Source organism: Miniopterus schreibersii (genome assembly GCF_964146895.1).
Source record: "Miniopterus schreibersii genome assembly, chromosome: 2".
Taxonomy (NCBI): Eukaryota; Metazoa; Chordata; class Mammalia; order Chiroptera; family Miniopteridae; genus Miniopterus; species Miniopterus schreibersii.
The window spans coordinates 71,109,499-71,125,796 of NC_138102.1; the positions used below are offsets into that span (position 1 = coordinate 71,109,499).

At 36.1% G+C, this 16,298-nt stretch overlaps 1 protein-coding gene across 5 annotated transcripts in view; it reads left to right on the forward strand.

The window, feature by feature from the left end:
* DGKH (diacylglycerol kinase eta) overlaps positions 1-16,298 on the forward strand; it is a 169,310-nt gene that overhangs the window by 87,008 nt on the left and 66,004 nt on the right. For all 5 annotated transcript variants that reach the window (XM_081128802.1, XM_081128800.1, XM_081128803.1 and 2 more), the window contains exons 5-6: positions 10,695-10,799; positions 11,067-11,199. In XM_081128802.1, coding sequence (XP_080984928.1) covers positions 10,695-10,799; positions 11,067-11,199 — 238 coding nt within the window. The remainder of the gene's footprint in view (positions 1-10,694; positions 10,800-11,066; positions 11,200-16,298) is intronic.

Sequence of the window (16,298 nt, forward strand, 5' to 3'; positions counted from 1 at the left end):
AGAACTGAGCCATAACTCAGTAGCCCTGATGACTTTTAAGGGGAGAGAAAGCAGCACAGGTGGCATTTTCACCTGCTCTTCTAGGATGATGTCAGTTTGCAAACATGAAGCAAACTATACTGAGTTATGCAGCTCATTTGTGCAGCCTGCCTTTCAGTTTTGAATTGTTTTATTTTTCTTTCGTAGTTGTGAAATATGCTTGCTTTATATTGTCAGCCTAGATGTTAATTGATTTCTGTCTGGTCTTAGGGTGCCAATCAGTTATTTTTATATTTTTTTAACCAGTTTTCATGAACCAAGTCTATTTTTAGTAATAAGATACAGTTACAGCTATTATTTAGCTAAAGGAAGTTATAGCTTAATTACTTTGAAAATTTTTACAGGAAATATTATTTTGTTATTGCTAATTGAAACTTCCTATATCTTAATTCTTTTATTTTCTATTAATACTTGTTTTGATAACAGCTGATTTCTTAGAGCTACATATATCCAGTTATAGCACCATGAATGTTGTGCTTTAGGCAAGGTCTGTGGTCCACATAAAGGCAACTGTGAAACAGGTCCCACTTGTCTGGTATAGCAGAGAAGAGGGATGGTGATTTGAAGCTGGAAGATTTAATGTACCCTCTGACTGTCCTACTTACTGAGTTTGCAATTTTAAACAAGCTGATTTGTTTTTACCTACCATGCAGGTCACTTATATAAAAGATTAAATGCGGTGACATATGTGACCCTATTGATAGCAAAGCACTTTGAAAATGTAAGATGTACAGGATGTAATCATCTCATAAGTATCCTGTGTTTAATGAACTTAAGTATTCCTTTGAAGAAAAATTGTATCCATGCATATTAATTGAAATTATTATTATAATAAGAAAATAGATTACAAGTGTCATTGAGTTACCAGTTCATTATTATATCAAAAATTATAATTATGCATTATGTTTATTTTCTGGGTGTGGTTGGCTAAACACGCCACAAAGATTTCCATGTCCTAATCCCTGTAACCTCTGGATGTCACTTTAGAAGGCAAAAGGGACTTGGTGGCTGTGATTATGTTAAGGATCTTGAGATGAAATTAACCTAGACTCTCTGAAGTGGGCCCAGTGTAATCACAGGAGTCCCTATAAGAGGGTGAGGCAAGAGGAATCATTCAGAGAAGGTGCGACTATGGAAGTGGAAGGTTGGGGTGATGCAAGGAAGGGGCGTGAGCCAAGAAGTTCAGGTGACCTCTAGCAGCTGGAAAGGCAAGGAAATGGACTTTCCCTAAAACCTCTGGAAGGAACACAGCCTTCTGGACACCTTGATTTTTTAACTTCTCACCATCACAACTGTAAAAGAATAATTTGTTATAGAGCAATAGGAAACTTAGTACAATGAGGATTAACTAAACATTAGTAATTATAGTTTGAGTTGTAAGAGGCATTCAGTACTGTATTGAGACTTTAATAGTTTTAAAGTGACTTGAATCCAAATTTTATTCATCTTCAAAGAAACAGTGGTTTATTATTATACATGCACTTATTTATGTAAGAGATAGAAAACCCCAACAAGTAACACTGAAAGCCTTTCTTGGTAGCTTTTCTGAGGCCTTTGCCATGTTTCCAGGGAGAGCAGGGCAAAGGAGAACAACACGCACAGAGGGACTGTCTTCACCTCCACGATTTCACTATGCCTTTCTACCTTGGGCTCTGCTAAATGGGAAGCTTCTGGGAAATGACAAAACTATTGCTCTGAAGTAAAGCTTTAAGACAAGATAGTCTCAGGAAGATGTTAAATAGACTGCTTTCTTTTACAATTTTAATAGATTCTAAGACTATAAATTATATAATACTGATTTGAAAAATTGCTGATTCGAAAAGTGTTTGAATTCTGCTATCTTATGTCTTTATGTTAAACAATAAGCTTATATATTAATATTAATATTTACTAATAATATTTTGTCAAATATTCAGTAAAATTGTGATTTTAGATTATTTTGGATTTTTTAATTTAAATAAAGGAAAAATTTGCTTTTTAGAATAGTGAGATCCTTTGGAAATAGTGTATATAATGAAAATATTGGTACTAATAGCTCTAAGATCTTTAAAGGTGGTTTTCATGGAAACAGGTATCAGAATTTGTATTTTATTTATATTTGATACTTTAAGGCAGGGGTGGGGAACTCCTGCCCACGGGCCGTATACAGCCCGTGAAATCATTTGGCCTGGCCCTGCCAAGGCAACCGCAGGCAGGACTCAAAATTCAGTTAAATCTAGGAGCTTTTTTCATAGTTAATTTTTAAGTTGATAATTTTGCATGGCCTTTTGCAGAAAAAGATTTCTCACCCCTGCTTTAAGACAATAAAAAAATTCAACATTAGGTAATACAGGGAAATGAAATTAATGTGGAAAACGACATTGTTCTGAAGTCATAGTTTCTTCGCCAAAGAGGTTTTGTGATCTGCTGACCAAATCTTAAGCAGAATCATTGAGGCTCAAGAATTAAGGGAAGTAAGATTTGCATAGCTCTTTTCAGCTCAGTCCTTCCCACCCTTTCCACCAGTGACCAGAAGTTTCGGTGGACATTTTAGATCACTTGAGCAAGGGAACCACATTACTTGTCTAATTTGAATTTGATGGGTGGGGTGGGGAGATAAGAGGTCAGAGACTTAGGTCTGCAAGATGAATTCAGGGCCAAGGTTTGAACAGGGTCGATATGAGACTAAGACACTCAGGTTCCTCACCTTTTTAGATCCTTGAAGAACTTTGCTTGGGGTTCACAAATGCTTGAGTATATTTTTTTATGTGATTATGAAAAATTTCAAATATACCCAAACTCAGAATAACTGTGAGTTATTCTCACAGTTAAACTCAGAATAACAGTTCCTCATTGCCCAGCTCCTACTATTATCTAGATGTTGCCACACTGGCTTCCTCTGTTCTCTCTTCTCCCTATTTTATCCTAAGTGTTTTAAAGCAAATCTTCTCGATCCTCTTACCAGACCCCACATCCTTCAGTATGTAGCCCTAGAAACGTGGTTGTGTAATTTGAACCCTCCCTCCTTTGCCTTCCTTCTCAAACACAGCCTGGCTGTACGGAAGCTTTGAGAGAAAAACATTTACTGAGTTGACCGTAGTTACTCAATTAAATTTTATAGGGAAGAAATAATTTTTTTTTAACTTGTTATAACAATGCTGTTACTTTTTTGTTAACTCCCCATATGAGAAGTGTATTAACTAATGGTGGACAACTCATTTAGCATCTACATTAATTTTTCTCTCTTCAATATGTTTTAACAAAATTTAGTTCCTACTTAGGTGACTGGCAAATCAACAAGATACTGCCTTTTTGCTATAAGTTTTTAGCCAAGTATTCCTGTAGATAAGAAGATAGACATACTCTTGCAAAGATCTTCTGTTCTCATCCAGAAGTCTTTTTTTTCTTTCTATAATTAGTTGATTTCTCAGGATAATTGTGTTATATATTTACAGAATGTTTCCGTTAGAAATTTTCAGTACTGGTGCTGTTTTGTAGAATCTTGTCACAAATGAATAATGTTTCGTATCTAAGCTACACAATTCTCAATTATGTATGTCAATATATAGGTGATTCCTTGATTTTTATTGGAAATAAAGTCATAGGCAAATGATAAATAACTTCTCTTTAGATAGGAAAATAAATGGCATGGGGCTGACTTCCCCACGCTCGTGACCAAGGCCTCCCTCTTTCTTGTGAGCGCCTGTGGGGAGGTTTGATCCCTCCTGATCTATGTTACGGGAATGCCCACTAGCAAGTAAGTTGTTACTCAGCTAAAATGACTCATCAGTTAGAAGGGTGATCAGTCAGCCAAAACCAGAAGTGTGGAATGATTTTCAAAGATACTCTTGTGTTTGTATATAAATCTAATTATGGTTCTAAACAGACATCTGAGGAGATTTTTAGATCTTTCCAAAAGGGAATACTGCCAAGCATAATGATTTAAAGCCCTATTTACATAGTGTGCTGCCTGCATAGCAGAATTGCTTCGTAAACGTAACCTGAAGATTAATAATGGGGTTCTTGCATGTGTGTGAATTACCTGTCAACCTCAGTCTTATTGTTAGTCCGTTACATCTTTATAAGTTTTTTTAACGTCATTTTAGAGATTGTGAAATTGGTGTTTCAGGAGTTTATGGAACTACTCTTTCTTTGTGAGCACTTAATGATTGCACAGTGTTTACAGCTGTAAAGTGAATGTTTATGGTGTTGCTGATTTAGGTTATATTATGTTGAGCCCTGGCTGGTGTGGCGCAGTTGGTTGTGTCGTCCCATACACTGAGAGGCCAGCAGTTTGATTCCTTGTCAGGCGCATGCCCAGGGTGTGGGCTAGATCCCCAGTTAAGGGTTGTGCAGGTGGCAGCTGATTGATGTTTCTCTCTCACGTCGATGTTTCTCTCTCCCTCTCTCTTCCTCTTGCTCTCTCAAATCAGTAAAAATATATATATTTTTAAAACCTTTAAATTATACTATGTTGAAAATACCTGTGTCACTTTCTTTGATTTTGGTGCCAGAAATACATTTGTTGTGTGGCATTGTATTTTCTTAGTCTTTTGTTAAAATTCAAGCACCCTTGGCAGAAAATATGCATTAAACCTTTATCGTCCACTAACGCCTCAGAAAAAAAATGACTTTTTAAGGCAGTAGTTGTGATTTTAGAAAACACGTGGAACTTGAGGCAGCTGGATAATAAAATAGGGGAGTATTGGCTCTGGGAGGTGAAGGATTCAGAGAGTCTGTACAGGACTTGCGATCTGGGTGGTACACAGGTATGAAGCCCACGGGTGATACACAGGTTTGAAGCCCACGGAGTGATACACGGGGTGATACACAGGTATGCAGCCCATGGGGCGATACACAGGTACGAAGTGGCCAGGTGAAGAAAATAGGTTTAAAGTGCTTGTACTGTGAGTGAGCAAAGTATCTGTCTAATATGATGGATTTTAATTTTGTTGTTGTTTTATAACACAGCACTTCAGGGTTCAAATGGAATGGTCAAACAAAAAAATCAGAGATTGCCATTTTGGGATCTCATGTGTGGGGTGCTGTAGGTGCTAGGCGAGTTCAGATTGGTCGTACACAAAGGAATACTATTCGAGTCAGGTGCGAACACTGCAAATTTGAGAGCAGAAGAGTGCTGAAAAGGGAGGTAGGGAGCCAAGATTACAAGATTAGAGTGCTTGCTTTTACATTATTTAGAGGAAATCCTGCCTTTACTAATGGGAAAGTTGGATGCCTCTACCCTTCGTGGTTGGGAAACAGGGGTGTGGATCAGTTACCTGTGTAGCTTTGCCAGACTACAGATGACATCTGAAATAATCCACGCCTTCCTCGCAGTGAGATTTTGATTCACCAAGTCTGGTATAGAGTATGGATGGGTATGTTTTGAAGGAAAAAAAACTTGGCCTGATTCATGTTCAGCACATAGTTGAGGATCTGTGCTCTTGGATGTAGAGGTCCCCAGTTTGCTCTTTGAAATATGTAACATCTCTGCTCTCAAAATAGTCACTTGAGATGCATGGCTACATTGTAGTTTGGCACTTTTAAGTTGTCAAAGTGATTTATTTCATTCCATAAAGGAAGACTGAAAGAAAACAACATACATAATTTAAGAGTTGGATATAGGTTTTATGAGGAAGAATGGAAGAGGTATGTTAAGACTAAGCAGTTGGCAACTACAGTTATAGCAAACCTAGTATTAAAGAGACATATAATTATACCTGATTCAGCTTTTAACAAAAGTTATATCCCCTAAGTTATAATAAATATAGACAATGAAGCATTATTACAGCATAACTAAACTTTGTCCTGCTTTCCAAGAAAGGCTGCTCTCGGCACATGAATTTTCATTTCATTCATGGCAATTCAGGATTAATCACTAAGGATAAAACAGGAGTTGCTGCAGAAGGGCTGATGCGATCAGTTTGTTGTAAAGAACTTTAGGAGAAGAATTGCCTAACAGAAAAAGTTGTTGGACATTTAAAATTACCAGAGAAGGTTGCAGTTTCCTTCATCGCAGAATCAAAAATCTGAATTAAGATGAGGAACTGTTTATCTTGAATACTTTAGGCATGATACCTACTGGGATCTGATGCTCTTAACTTTGGTAATCCCCTTACCATCTTATAGTCCTGCTTTGGGTAATGTTAGATGCAGTGCAATTAATGGGGGACATTTTCCTCCTAATTTGTTGATATTATCCTACTATCTTCTAAGAAGGAAGTCATTCTCATTTTTCCTGTTTTGGTGATTTGCTAGTCAGTGACTATTTTGTCGGCAAAATGCCTCCATTTCTGACTTAAACTATGTTACTTTTGTCTGTGACTGATTCACACACACACAAATGTGTTCATTACAGAAGAAATCTGTAAGCATATAGTACTTAATTTGTCAGCGCTAAGAATTGTGATGCTAGCATTTACTGAGCTTTGGCTTTGTAACAGACACTGCTGAATTCTTTACTTGAGTTGTCTCACTAATTCACATCATTCTGTCCCCACTGAGCAGATGTGAGGCTGAAGCTCAGAGAGCCCAGAAACGGGTCCACAGCCACACAGATAAGAAAGGATGCCGCTGGCATTCAGTCTAGGTCTGTCTGACTCCAGAGCTGAGGCTCTGAATCACTGCTGTTACATTAGTGGTTTCCAACTGGGAATTTGCAGATTTGCAATTCTCTGTAATTCACTTCTGCGGAAACTTTTCTCATTTCTCAAGCTCTAACAATGTTTGAGGAAACATAAAATATCTTTAGAGCACTGCTTATCAAACCTGGCTACATTCTAGAGTCACTTGGGAGTTCAGAAAAGCAAAACAAGAACTGGTAGCTGTGTCCCACCCTCATTTTCGGAGTTAATTTGTAGAGTGTGGCCTGGACATTGGGATTTTAAAAGTCTCCCAGGTGATTCTAATGTGCAGCGGAGTTTGAGAACTCCGGCTTTGGAACAAAGCAAAATTTTAAATTCTAAATTTCTATTCTTCTGTTAGTAAAAAAATAATGTTTTTATTATAGAAGTACTACGTATTTATTTAGAAATTACAGAAAAACCAATAACAAATTACAATTAAAATGATTTGTAATTCCTACCCTGAACAATAAGCAGCATAGGATTTGACTATGTACTTTTCTCTTCTGTACGTGTTTGTGTATTTAAAGCCTTAACTGTGATATTCCTCTTCTATGGAATTTTGTACATTTAATGCCATGTTGCCTTATATCTGTCTTATATAGTAACATGCTTCATCGGACTGAAAAATTCTTGATTCTTATGCACATGTAGTAGTATTGTTGATTAACCCTTATAGGCCAGTAACTCTCAGAGTAATATCTCTATTAATGGAGAATTTGTATGTTAATTTGCAGTAGCATTTAGGAGACGAACCGATTAGATGTTTCTCCTTTGTATTCTGACTTGTACAGCACTGTTTCAGACGAGTAAACCTTGGTTTGCTTCCTTCTAGATTATTAAGGCAAAGCCATGTGGTTCGAACCCCCTGGGCTCCAGCCTGTGGTACACGCTCAGTAAATGCGGGGGGCATGAGCAGGCGGACTGATGTGCTCTGGGATCTGAGGTGGGAGTGGTGGTTATAGCCTGAAAAAAACTAATTACTGAAGTAAATTCAGATGTGCCAGAAAAAAATTACTTGGGAATGGTGGAACAGTAGGAAGAGAGAATAAGAGTGGGGTTGAGATGAGGACAGGGGCTGAGGGGCACTTTAGGATAGGTACGCTGAAGATTCTTCAAGATATGTAAAGAGCCCTCTTATTCCAGAAATATCTTGTGTGGGCCCCCGACAGGCTCTGTCAGTCTTCCCTTGGAATAACCCCCTCCCCACATCTCCTCTGTCCTTCCATCTCTTCGTCTTACTCATTTGTCAGAATAAAAAGGCTGAGTCAGATATACTTTCAGAGTAAGAACCAAACATTTTTCAGAGTTTACTGCTCCCCAGATATTTTCCTAAGAAAGATTTGGATGAAAAACCACTGTACTGTAATGGAGTTCAGTTAGGATATAACCAGTGCCTGTCGGTTAACAACCGTTATTCCCTTTCGTCCCAAGGTTGGAGATGGGGAAGAATTTAAATAAGAGATGGGGAGGGGACTCAGAGTATTGAAGGCTAATGAGGGGTTACCTTTGAGGGGAGAGGGCCCGTCTGGGAGATGCTACAGGTTTTCCGGCAGCCTTGTCTTCAGTTAGGCCCAGGCAACTCTGGGCTGCTCACTGAGGTATTTTTGGTGGTGCAGCCGCAAAAGCCAGACACCTCTGCCTCGCATAATTTATGAAGGATTTCCTGTTTCATGCCCATTTCTTTTAGTGTAACTTCATAATCAGTAGATTCCTTAAATCAAAATTATTTATAATTTCTTTTGGCCTTAAAAACGTAATTATTATTTTTAAATGTGTTATAATCTTTACTTGCTTATGATTGTCCATTTTATACAAGTTTTTATTAAAAAGGAGAGATTGCTGATGTTTTAGGTCATCAGTGTATCAGATACACTCACGATTTATGATGCTGAAATCTTTAGAATTGAGCATTATGTAGTTCCAAAAATGAGAAGGAAAATGAGAAGCTATCTCTCTATTGTAGCTCCCCTTTTATTGAATTCATGATGATTTTTTAAGAATATAAAGGCATTAAAGATAGTTTAAACCTCAGGCATCCTGCTTTATTTACAATTAAAGAAAAACAAAATTAAAGAATAAAATAGCAAACCTGGTTTATTTATCTGAATAATACTTATCTCATTGTAACATCATAATTAAGGACAGGGAATCTTTATAGTTACATTATGTAGTATAGCTAAATAAATAAATACAATGCTAGAGGTGATGTTTGTTCAGGTAAATATCAGCTGTATTCAGTCCAGTGAAACTTTAAGATTTCGAGAGTGTGGTGCCAGTCTTCAGAGCCAGGAGCGCATTATGATTTAATGGTATTGTTTGCTGCTTTTGATGAGCTGGCCCAGAAAAACATTTGAAGCAATAAAGCATCCATTTGGCTTCTAAGTAATGAGGGAGGCATTGCTCTTTGCATTAACTATTTATTCTAGAAGAGAAGTGACCAACTGCTAATAAGCTTTATCCAAAGAGGTAGTGGAAAACAGAAGAAAATGCAAAGGGGAGGTTCTGTTCAATTTCATATGCAATTACCCAATACCCAAAGCGCCTCTTCCATGTGACTCTGGCCAGCTGTATAAGTAGGAGTGCCTCTCAGATGTATTCAAGGCCTCGTGGCTTAAGGAAGGATTGTGTAGCCTAAACTAATGGCATATGAGAAGAGGCAATGACTGGTGAGTAGCTAAGACTGGGCTGATCTCTGTAGTTTTAAATAATGGACTTATTTTCTAAGATGAACAGTAGTGATTGAGGATTGCTAGTTTACTCCATTTGGGAAGGGTTCCTTTTTTAAAAAATGATTATTGCTTTTTCATGACTTGGGAAATCTGCTCTGTAATGCAGTTATGTAGATTATCACTTGATCAAATGGCTTTTAACCTGAGAAAACTTATGTGCTATATAAATAAATATATAATTTATTATTTGGAAATAGTGTCTGGGTGGGAATGTAACATTTTGCTCTTCTTCCACAAGTAAATAAGTGGTCCCTTAATTGCAGTAAATGCTTAGGATTTAGCAACTTTAAGATTGCAACCAGAATATTGTATTCACACATAAATAGGGGCTCTTTCAAGTCATTTCAGAATTCTGCTTTGAATCGCTTTTGGTGCTATAACAGCATGAAGTTTTCATTTTACTTGCTTTAAGATTCTTAATATAATTAATTTGCCTTTTTTAGTGACATGAAAAAAAGATGAAAGTCACAATTATTTTTTTCCCCTTAAAACCAGCTAAACAATTTTCATGCTAATTCTTCTCCACTGTTCTCACCAAAAAGTAGCACAGTGGAGTTCTACACAATGGGGAAAATCCTTCATATAAATCATATTAAAATAGGCAGTGGAAATATGGAAACCCAACATTATTTAATAATAGAATGTACTTGATACTATTGTAAGCCAATTATAAAACCACTTCATAGTGCATTACTTGGATATTCAATTTAAAAAATTCCACATTGATAGCTATGCTTTAATTCTAAGCTTACCATGAATTATTTTGAAGTATATTTAAAATCAATTTTCAACATACATTTTATGGCCCAGCCAGTGTGGCTCAATGGTTAAGTGTTGACCCATGAACCAGGAGGTCACTGTTTGATTTCTGGTCAGGGCACCTGCCTGGGTTATGGGCTCGATCCCTGGTAGGAGGCATGCAGGAGGCAGCTGATAGATGACTCTCTCTCATTGATGTCTCTCTCTCTCCCTCTCCCTTCCTCTCTCTGAAATTAATTTTTTAAAAAACACACGTTAAAGATACATTTTATGAAAAAATACTACATTGTTTGTTTGGGTTCATAACCTTTGTTAAGGGGCTAAAAAGCCTGGTAAATACCTAGTGAGATCAAAGTCAAGAAAAGGATCCTTAGAAGTTTTCTTTCCTAGACCACATTGCATCATACTCAGAGAACTAAACTCACTTTACAGAGACTCTTGCCTTCATCAAGGAAATACGGACTCAGAGATTAGAATTGAAAATACCTTGTAAGATGTTAGGTTTTGCAATAATCTCTCTTGTTGGTTATTAACAATTATTAGATTGAATTATCCCTTTCAGATAATCACTCCATTCAGACGACTAATGCTGTGCGCTGAGAACAGAAAGGAGATGGAGGATTGGATCAGCTCACTGAAGTCTGTACAGACCAGAGAACCTTATGAGGTAAAGTAGCAGCTCTTCTGCCTTCTCGTGTTCTTAGAGAATGTTAACCGAAGAGCTAATGCTGTATTCTGCAAAAAATAAGTACGTGTAGATTCATTCAGCAACTTGTTTAAACCTGATATTGCATTATTTTTACTTAAAGCAAAGTGTTTTCATTTTTAAAATACGGATTTGGAATTTAAATCATAACTATATACATTCCAAATGTTAAGTGCCTGTAGTCTTGTTCTCTTGTTTGGCAAATCTGTGCTAATGTCTCGTTTGTAGGTGGCCCAGTTTAATGTGGAACATTTCTCAGGGATGCATAACTGGTACGCCTGCTCCCACGCCCGACCCACTTTCTGTAACGTGTGCCGAGAGAGTCTTTCTGGAGTCACCTCCCATGGCCTGTCCTGCGAAGGTACAGTAGCACCCAACACGGGCTGTCCCTCAGCACTGACCGCACTGCCCCGCCCTTGGTGCTTTTGAGAAGGAAACTGAGAAAAACCCCCAGAGGAAAACATTTCCCTTGGGTGGAAGCAGTAGCTGGGAGCAACTCAGCGGGGACAGAGCGTAGAAGTTTTATGGTGGGTTGCACGGAGCTCTGCACACAGAGGACTGCCTTGGGAAATGTTTTGGCTCAGGAAAACATAATAGAAAATCATTTGAAAGGAAGTATAAATCAAAGTGTCGCGTTTCACTGTGGAGGAACTAGCAACTGCTGATTAAAAAAGAATTCTTTAGACTTTGTGTGTCATCCCAGGTTTCTGGTATTTTTTTTCTGTTCTGATTGATTGTGGAGAATAAAACTTGCTGTGAGGACAGTATGTAGTCTTTGGCCGAATTTCCGATTGCCACTTATTGCATTATTTCAAACGCTGTTTTATTTCATTTATGTTTAATTTAAATTGATGCCATCCTTTTAATTTCCTTAAAATTTTCTAAAAATAAGGCTTATGTTGTTACTTTCATTACAGGATTTGTGGATTATTTTTAAATTTAAGAGCAGTCACCACTTAAAAGGAAATGCATTAATAATTACCTAGAGAAAACTCATAACTCCTTTAGATTTATTTCATTTTATGCCTCAGTGATCATATCATTGTGTGCTATTTTTCGAACTGTCTGTAATACTATTACTAGCTTTTTCTTTAAGACAAAAAATTCTTTAGTAATTTTGAATATAATTTTATTGTAATTAAATAATGAAATAAAAATAGTCACAGTTTTCATTTGTTTTAAATAAGATTTGAAATATGTCATTAGTTCAGCTATTTAATATGATGCAGCATAGTGGCTGAGAACAGAGCACTGCCCTTAGACCCTCGGGGTTCCAGTTTCACTTCCAGCATTTCAAACTGTGGCCACGGGAGATAGTTCAACTCTTCCAGACTTTTATATCCTCATCTGTAAAATGGAGATAATAGTCATTTATATCCCATAAAACACTATGGAAATTAAATGAGAGGATATATGCAATAAAACTACTTTTCCAGTCAAGTAAGTAATAGAAATTTTAACTGTGCTTCATATGAAATTTATCAAGTAAAAAATTACAAATTGCATCATGACCTGATGCATTAAAATTCACAAAAATGAACATTTGGAGGAGGCATTAAACATTTTTTTTAGTTTTAAAGAATGACTGCAAAGATATAATTGGCCTTTATGACTTTAATAATCTAAAAGGATTCCTGTAGCTCTGAGTAACTCCTGCCAGGTCAGCAATATTACATGGCATTATTTTGAAGGTTTTTAAAACTATTACCTTCTAGTCTTTCATCCAAAAAGTGCTGAAAATGATATCAGCTCTGAGATACTCTGTGGTATCCTTCCGATGTGAGAGTTAGATATTATTGATTATATTTGTTTAGAAATTGAGATTGATAGTGGGATGACTATTTTTTTTAAGCATTTAAAGAAAAATGAAAATTACATCAGCTGATGAGAATAAGAAACTTTAAAGTCATTAAATAAATTTGTTGTTATATTATTCTGTTAATAATGAAGTCTTCCTAACTTTTTAAAAAATATATTTTTATTGATTTCAGAGAGAGGAAGGGAGAGGGAGAGAGAGATAGAACATCAATGATGAGAGAGAGTCACTGATTGGCTGCCTCCTGCACCCTCCCCCCCCCCCACAGGATCTAGCCCAAAACTTGGACATGTGCCCTGACCGGGAATCGAACCTTGATCTCCTGGATCATAGGCCGATGCTCAACTGCTGAGCCACACCGGCCAGGCAAGTCTTCCTAACTTTTTTAAAAGTCTCAGTGATTGTATTTTTAAATTATATTTTTAGAGGCACATATGGTAGTATTTATTTTCTCTGCTGATAAAAATTTTAAATCTACAGCATTTTGTCCATTAGTATTTTTAGAACTGTAGCAGAGGTTTAAAAAATCCCAAGGGTTTTAGGAACATTAAAAAAAAGTAGTCTTTTTATTTTATGAGAATGTGATTATTTAGGATATTTTAATTGTAATCAAAGTTAAACTTTAGAACCCCTCCCCTTCCCAAATCTGAATAAACTACCTGCTTAGTAAAACTAAAGCCACAGGATAACAAGAGGTTTTAAAAGTTATAACAGAGATGCAAATCCAAGAAAAATTTGTTCACCAGTGACAGTGAATAACTTTGGGTTAGACTGGAATCCAGTTCCGGTGTGTGAAGCTGTACTAAATTTACCTAATCTTTCTCTCCTTGTTTTTCACAATAAAATAAGGCTGTATTAATCTGCCTTCTAGGTTTGTGTTGAATAATAACTAAAATTATTACTTTAAAGCCTTGCATATATAAAATATATGAATAAAAAATGGAATACAAAAGACTTTTTGTAAATAATCCCCTAAATCAATTGAGAATGTTAATGATAATTTAAGAGCATATTATTTTTTATAGTTACTTAAACAGCAATTTAACAAAAATGTTAAATGGTGATTTTTAAATCAACGGTATCAAATAGATCAGCTTATGAATTATTATCCTATCAGGGTTGAACACATAAAGTGTAATAAAGACTGAATAAGCCCTAGCCTGTTTGGCTCAGTGGTTAGAGTGCCGGCCCCCACACTCAAGCATGGTGGGTTCAATTTCCCGGTCAAGGGCGTGGACCTGGGTTCCAGGTTTGATCCCTGGCCCCGGCCAAGTGTGGGAGGCAACCAATCTATGTGTCTCACATCAATGTTTTTCCCTCTCTCTCTCCCTCCCTCCCTTCCGCCCTCTAAAAAAATCAATGGAAAAAAATATCCTCAGGTGAGAATTAACAAAACAACAACAAGCAAACAACAAAAAAGGACTGCATAAATATTTCAATAGAAAAAAATCATAATTTTGTTACATGGCAGTATATTTTATAAGTCTTGGAGTTTTAAAATAATGGCTCTACAGGTCAGAGGAAAGTGCTTTATTTCAGAATAACTTGTTTGGATAAATTTAATTGTTAATAAAATTAAGGTGACTTATTTTCATTTCATAGTATCATAATTACAGTCTGGTTTGTACTATTATTATTTATTGTAAGCAACTTTGATTCTTGAGAATCAAGAATTCTTGAGAATCATTTCATGATGAACTTTATTATTACAAATTTGTGATTTTTATTTTTACTGTGCTGTTTGAATTTTAGTAGCAACATTTTCAGAAGTCATGAAATTATACCCTGTTGCCCTCTTTTACTTCCTTCTTTGCCTGTTAGAAAACAGTTATTGACCATGAATATCAAGTACTTACTTGTATTTAAAAAGCAGCTTGGTGATTATATTCCAGATAAAAGTAAAACTAGGACCACACTTTTGAGTAGTACCATACATATGAAAAGGCCTAGAGACACTAACTGTAGTTTTAAAATAGTCACTTGTATTGGAGCAAAATGCTGAAATTGCTTTTCAACCTAAGCTTACTATCTATAGTGTTCTTTTTAACACTACTGTTTATCAGCAATAAAATCAATTGAATAATTGTTGTATTCTACATGAAGTCTGTGCTGTAGTCACAGAGTCATTTATCACAAAAATAGTGTGATTTCCAGGAAAGAGTTTGTCAGTATACACAAAAGAACATGTAAATGAAACTTCTTCAGTGTCTATAGACTAGGAAAAACCAGCTAGGTTAAGTGACCCTTTATATATTGGCTGTTCATGTTACCTGAAGCATTTGAACATTTGACTTAGTTGTTTTACCTGACCCTTTTGTTTTCATGTTACATTAAATTAGATTTGTTTTTTTAAAAAAGAAAAGGTGTGTAACCCATCGTTTCTAGTTTATTAATGGCTTCCTGTTAGAAATTTTAAAATCATTTGAAAAGAAACCACCTTACATTTAGAATTTAGCAACAGTTACTTTATTCTCAGTAATAGAATCACTGAAGTGATCTCTACTTTTAAGTATTTATCTGAAAAGTCAGAAACTTGTATAATATCAGCATCCACTGACACTTGGATAGTTTGTGTCCTTAGAAGGATAGTTTAGTAGTAAAGTTCTGATTTTCATAAGCAAGAGTTAATTTTTCAAATAATCTGTGGTTTGTTTTTCATATTTATGCTGCTTCTTTCCTGGTTGCTTCCTCTTACTTCTCTCTCTTTTTTTTATTCAATATTTGTATATACCACAGAGTGATTACCAAAATAAGTCTAGTTACCATCACCAACATAGTTATGGAAATTTTTTTGTTTGTGATAAGAACTTTTAAGATTTATTCTCTTAGCAACTTTCAAATATGCACTATAGTATTAACTAACTATAGTCACCATGCAATACATTACATTCCCATGACTTGTTTATTTTATAACTGGAAATTTGTACCTTTTGATCCCCTTCACCTCTCTTGCCCCCCTCCCATTCCCCACCTCTACCAACCACCAATCTGTTCTATGAGCTTGGTGGTGGTTTTTTTATATTCCACATATAAGTGAGATGATACAGTGTTTGTCTTTCTCTGTCTGACTTATTTCACTTAGCATATCGTCTCAAATGGCAAGATTTCATTCTTTTTTATGGCTGAATAATATTTCATATATATCACATTTTTTATCCATTTAGACAGCAACGGACACTTAGGTTGTTTCCATATCTTGGCTGTTGTAAATAATGCTGCAGTGAACGTGGAGTACAGACATCTTTTTGAGTTAGTGTTTTCATTTTTTTCAGATAAATAACAAGAAGTGGGATCACTGTATCATATGGTAGTTCTATTTTTAAAATTTTGAGGAACCTCCGTACTGTTTTTCATAGTGGCCACACCAGTTTGCATTCCTGCCAACCGTGCACAAGGAATCCCTTTTCTCCACACCCTCACCAACACTTGTAATTCTTTGTCTTTTTGCTAATAGTCATTCTAGCAGGTGTGAGGTGATATTTCATTGTGGTTTTTATTTTGCATACTCTTGATGATTAGTGATGTTGAGAAACTTTTCATATACCTGTTGGCCATCTGTATGTCATACTTGGAAAAATGTCACTTAAGAGATCCTCTGCCCATTTTTAAAATGGAATTGTTTGGTTTTCTGCTATTGTGTAGTA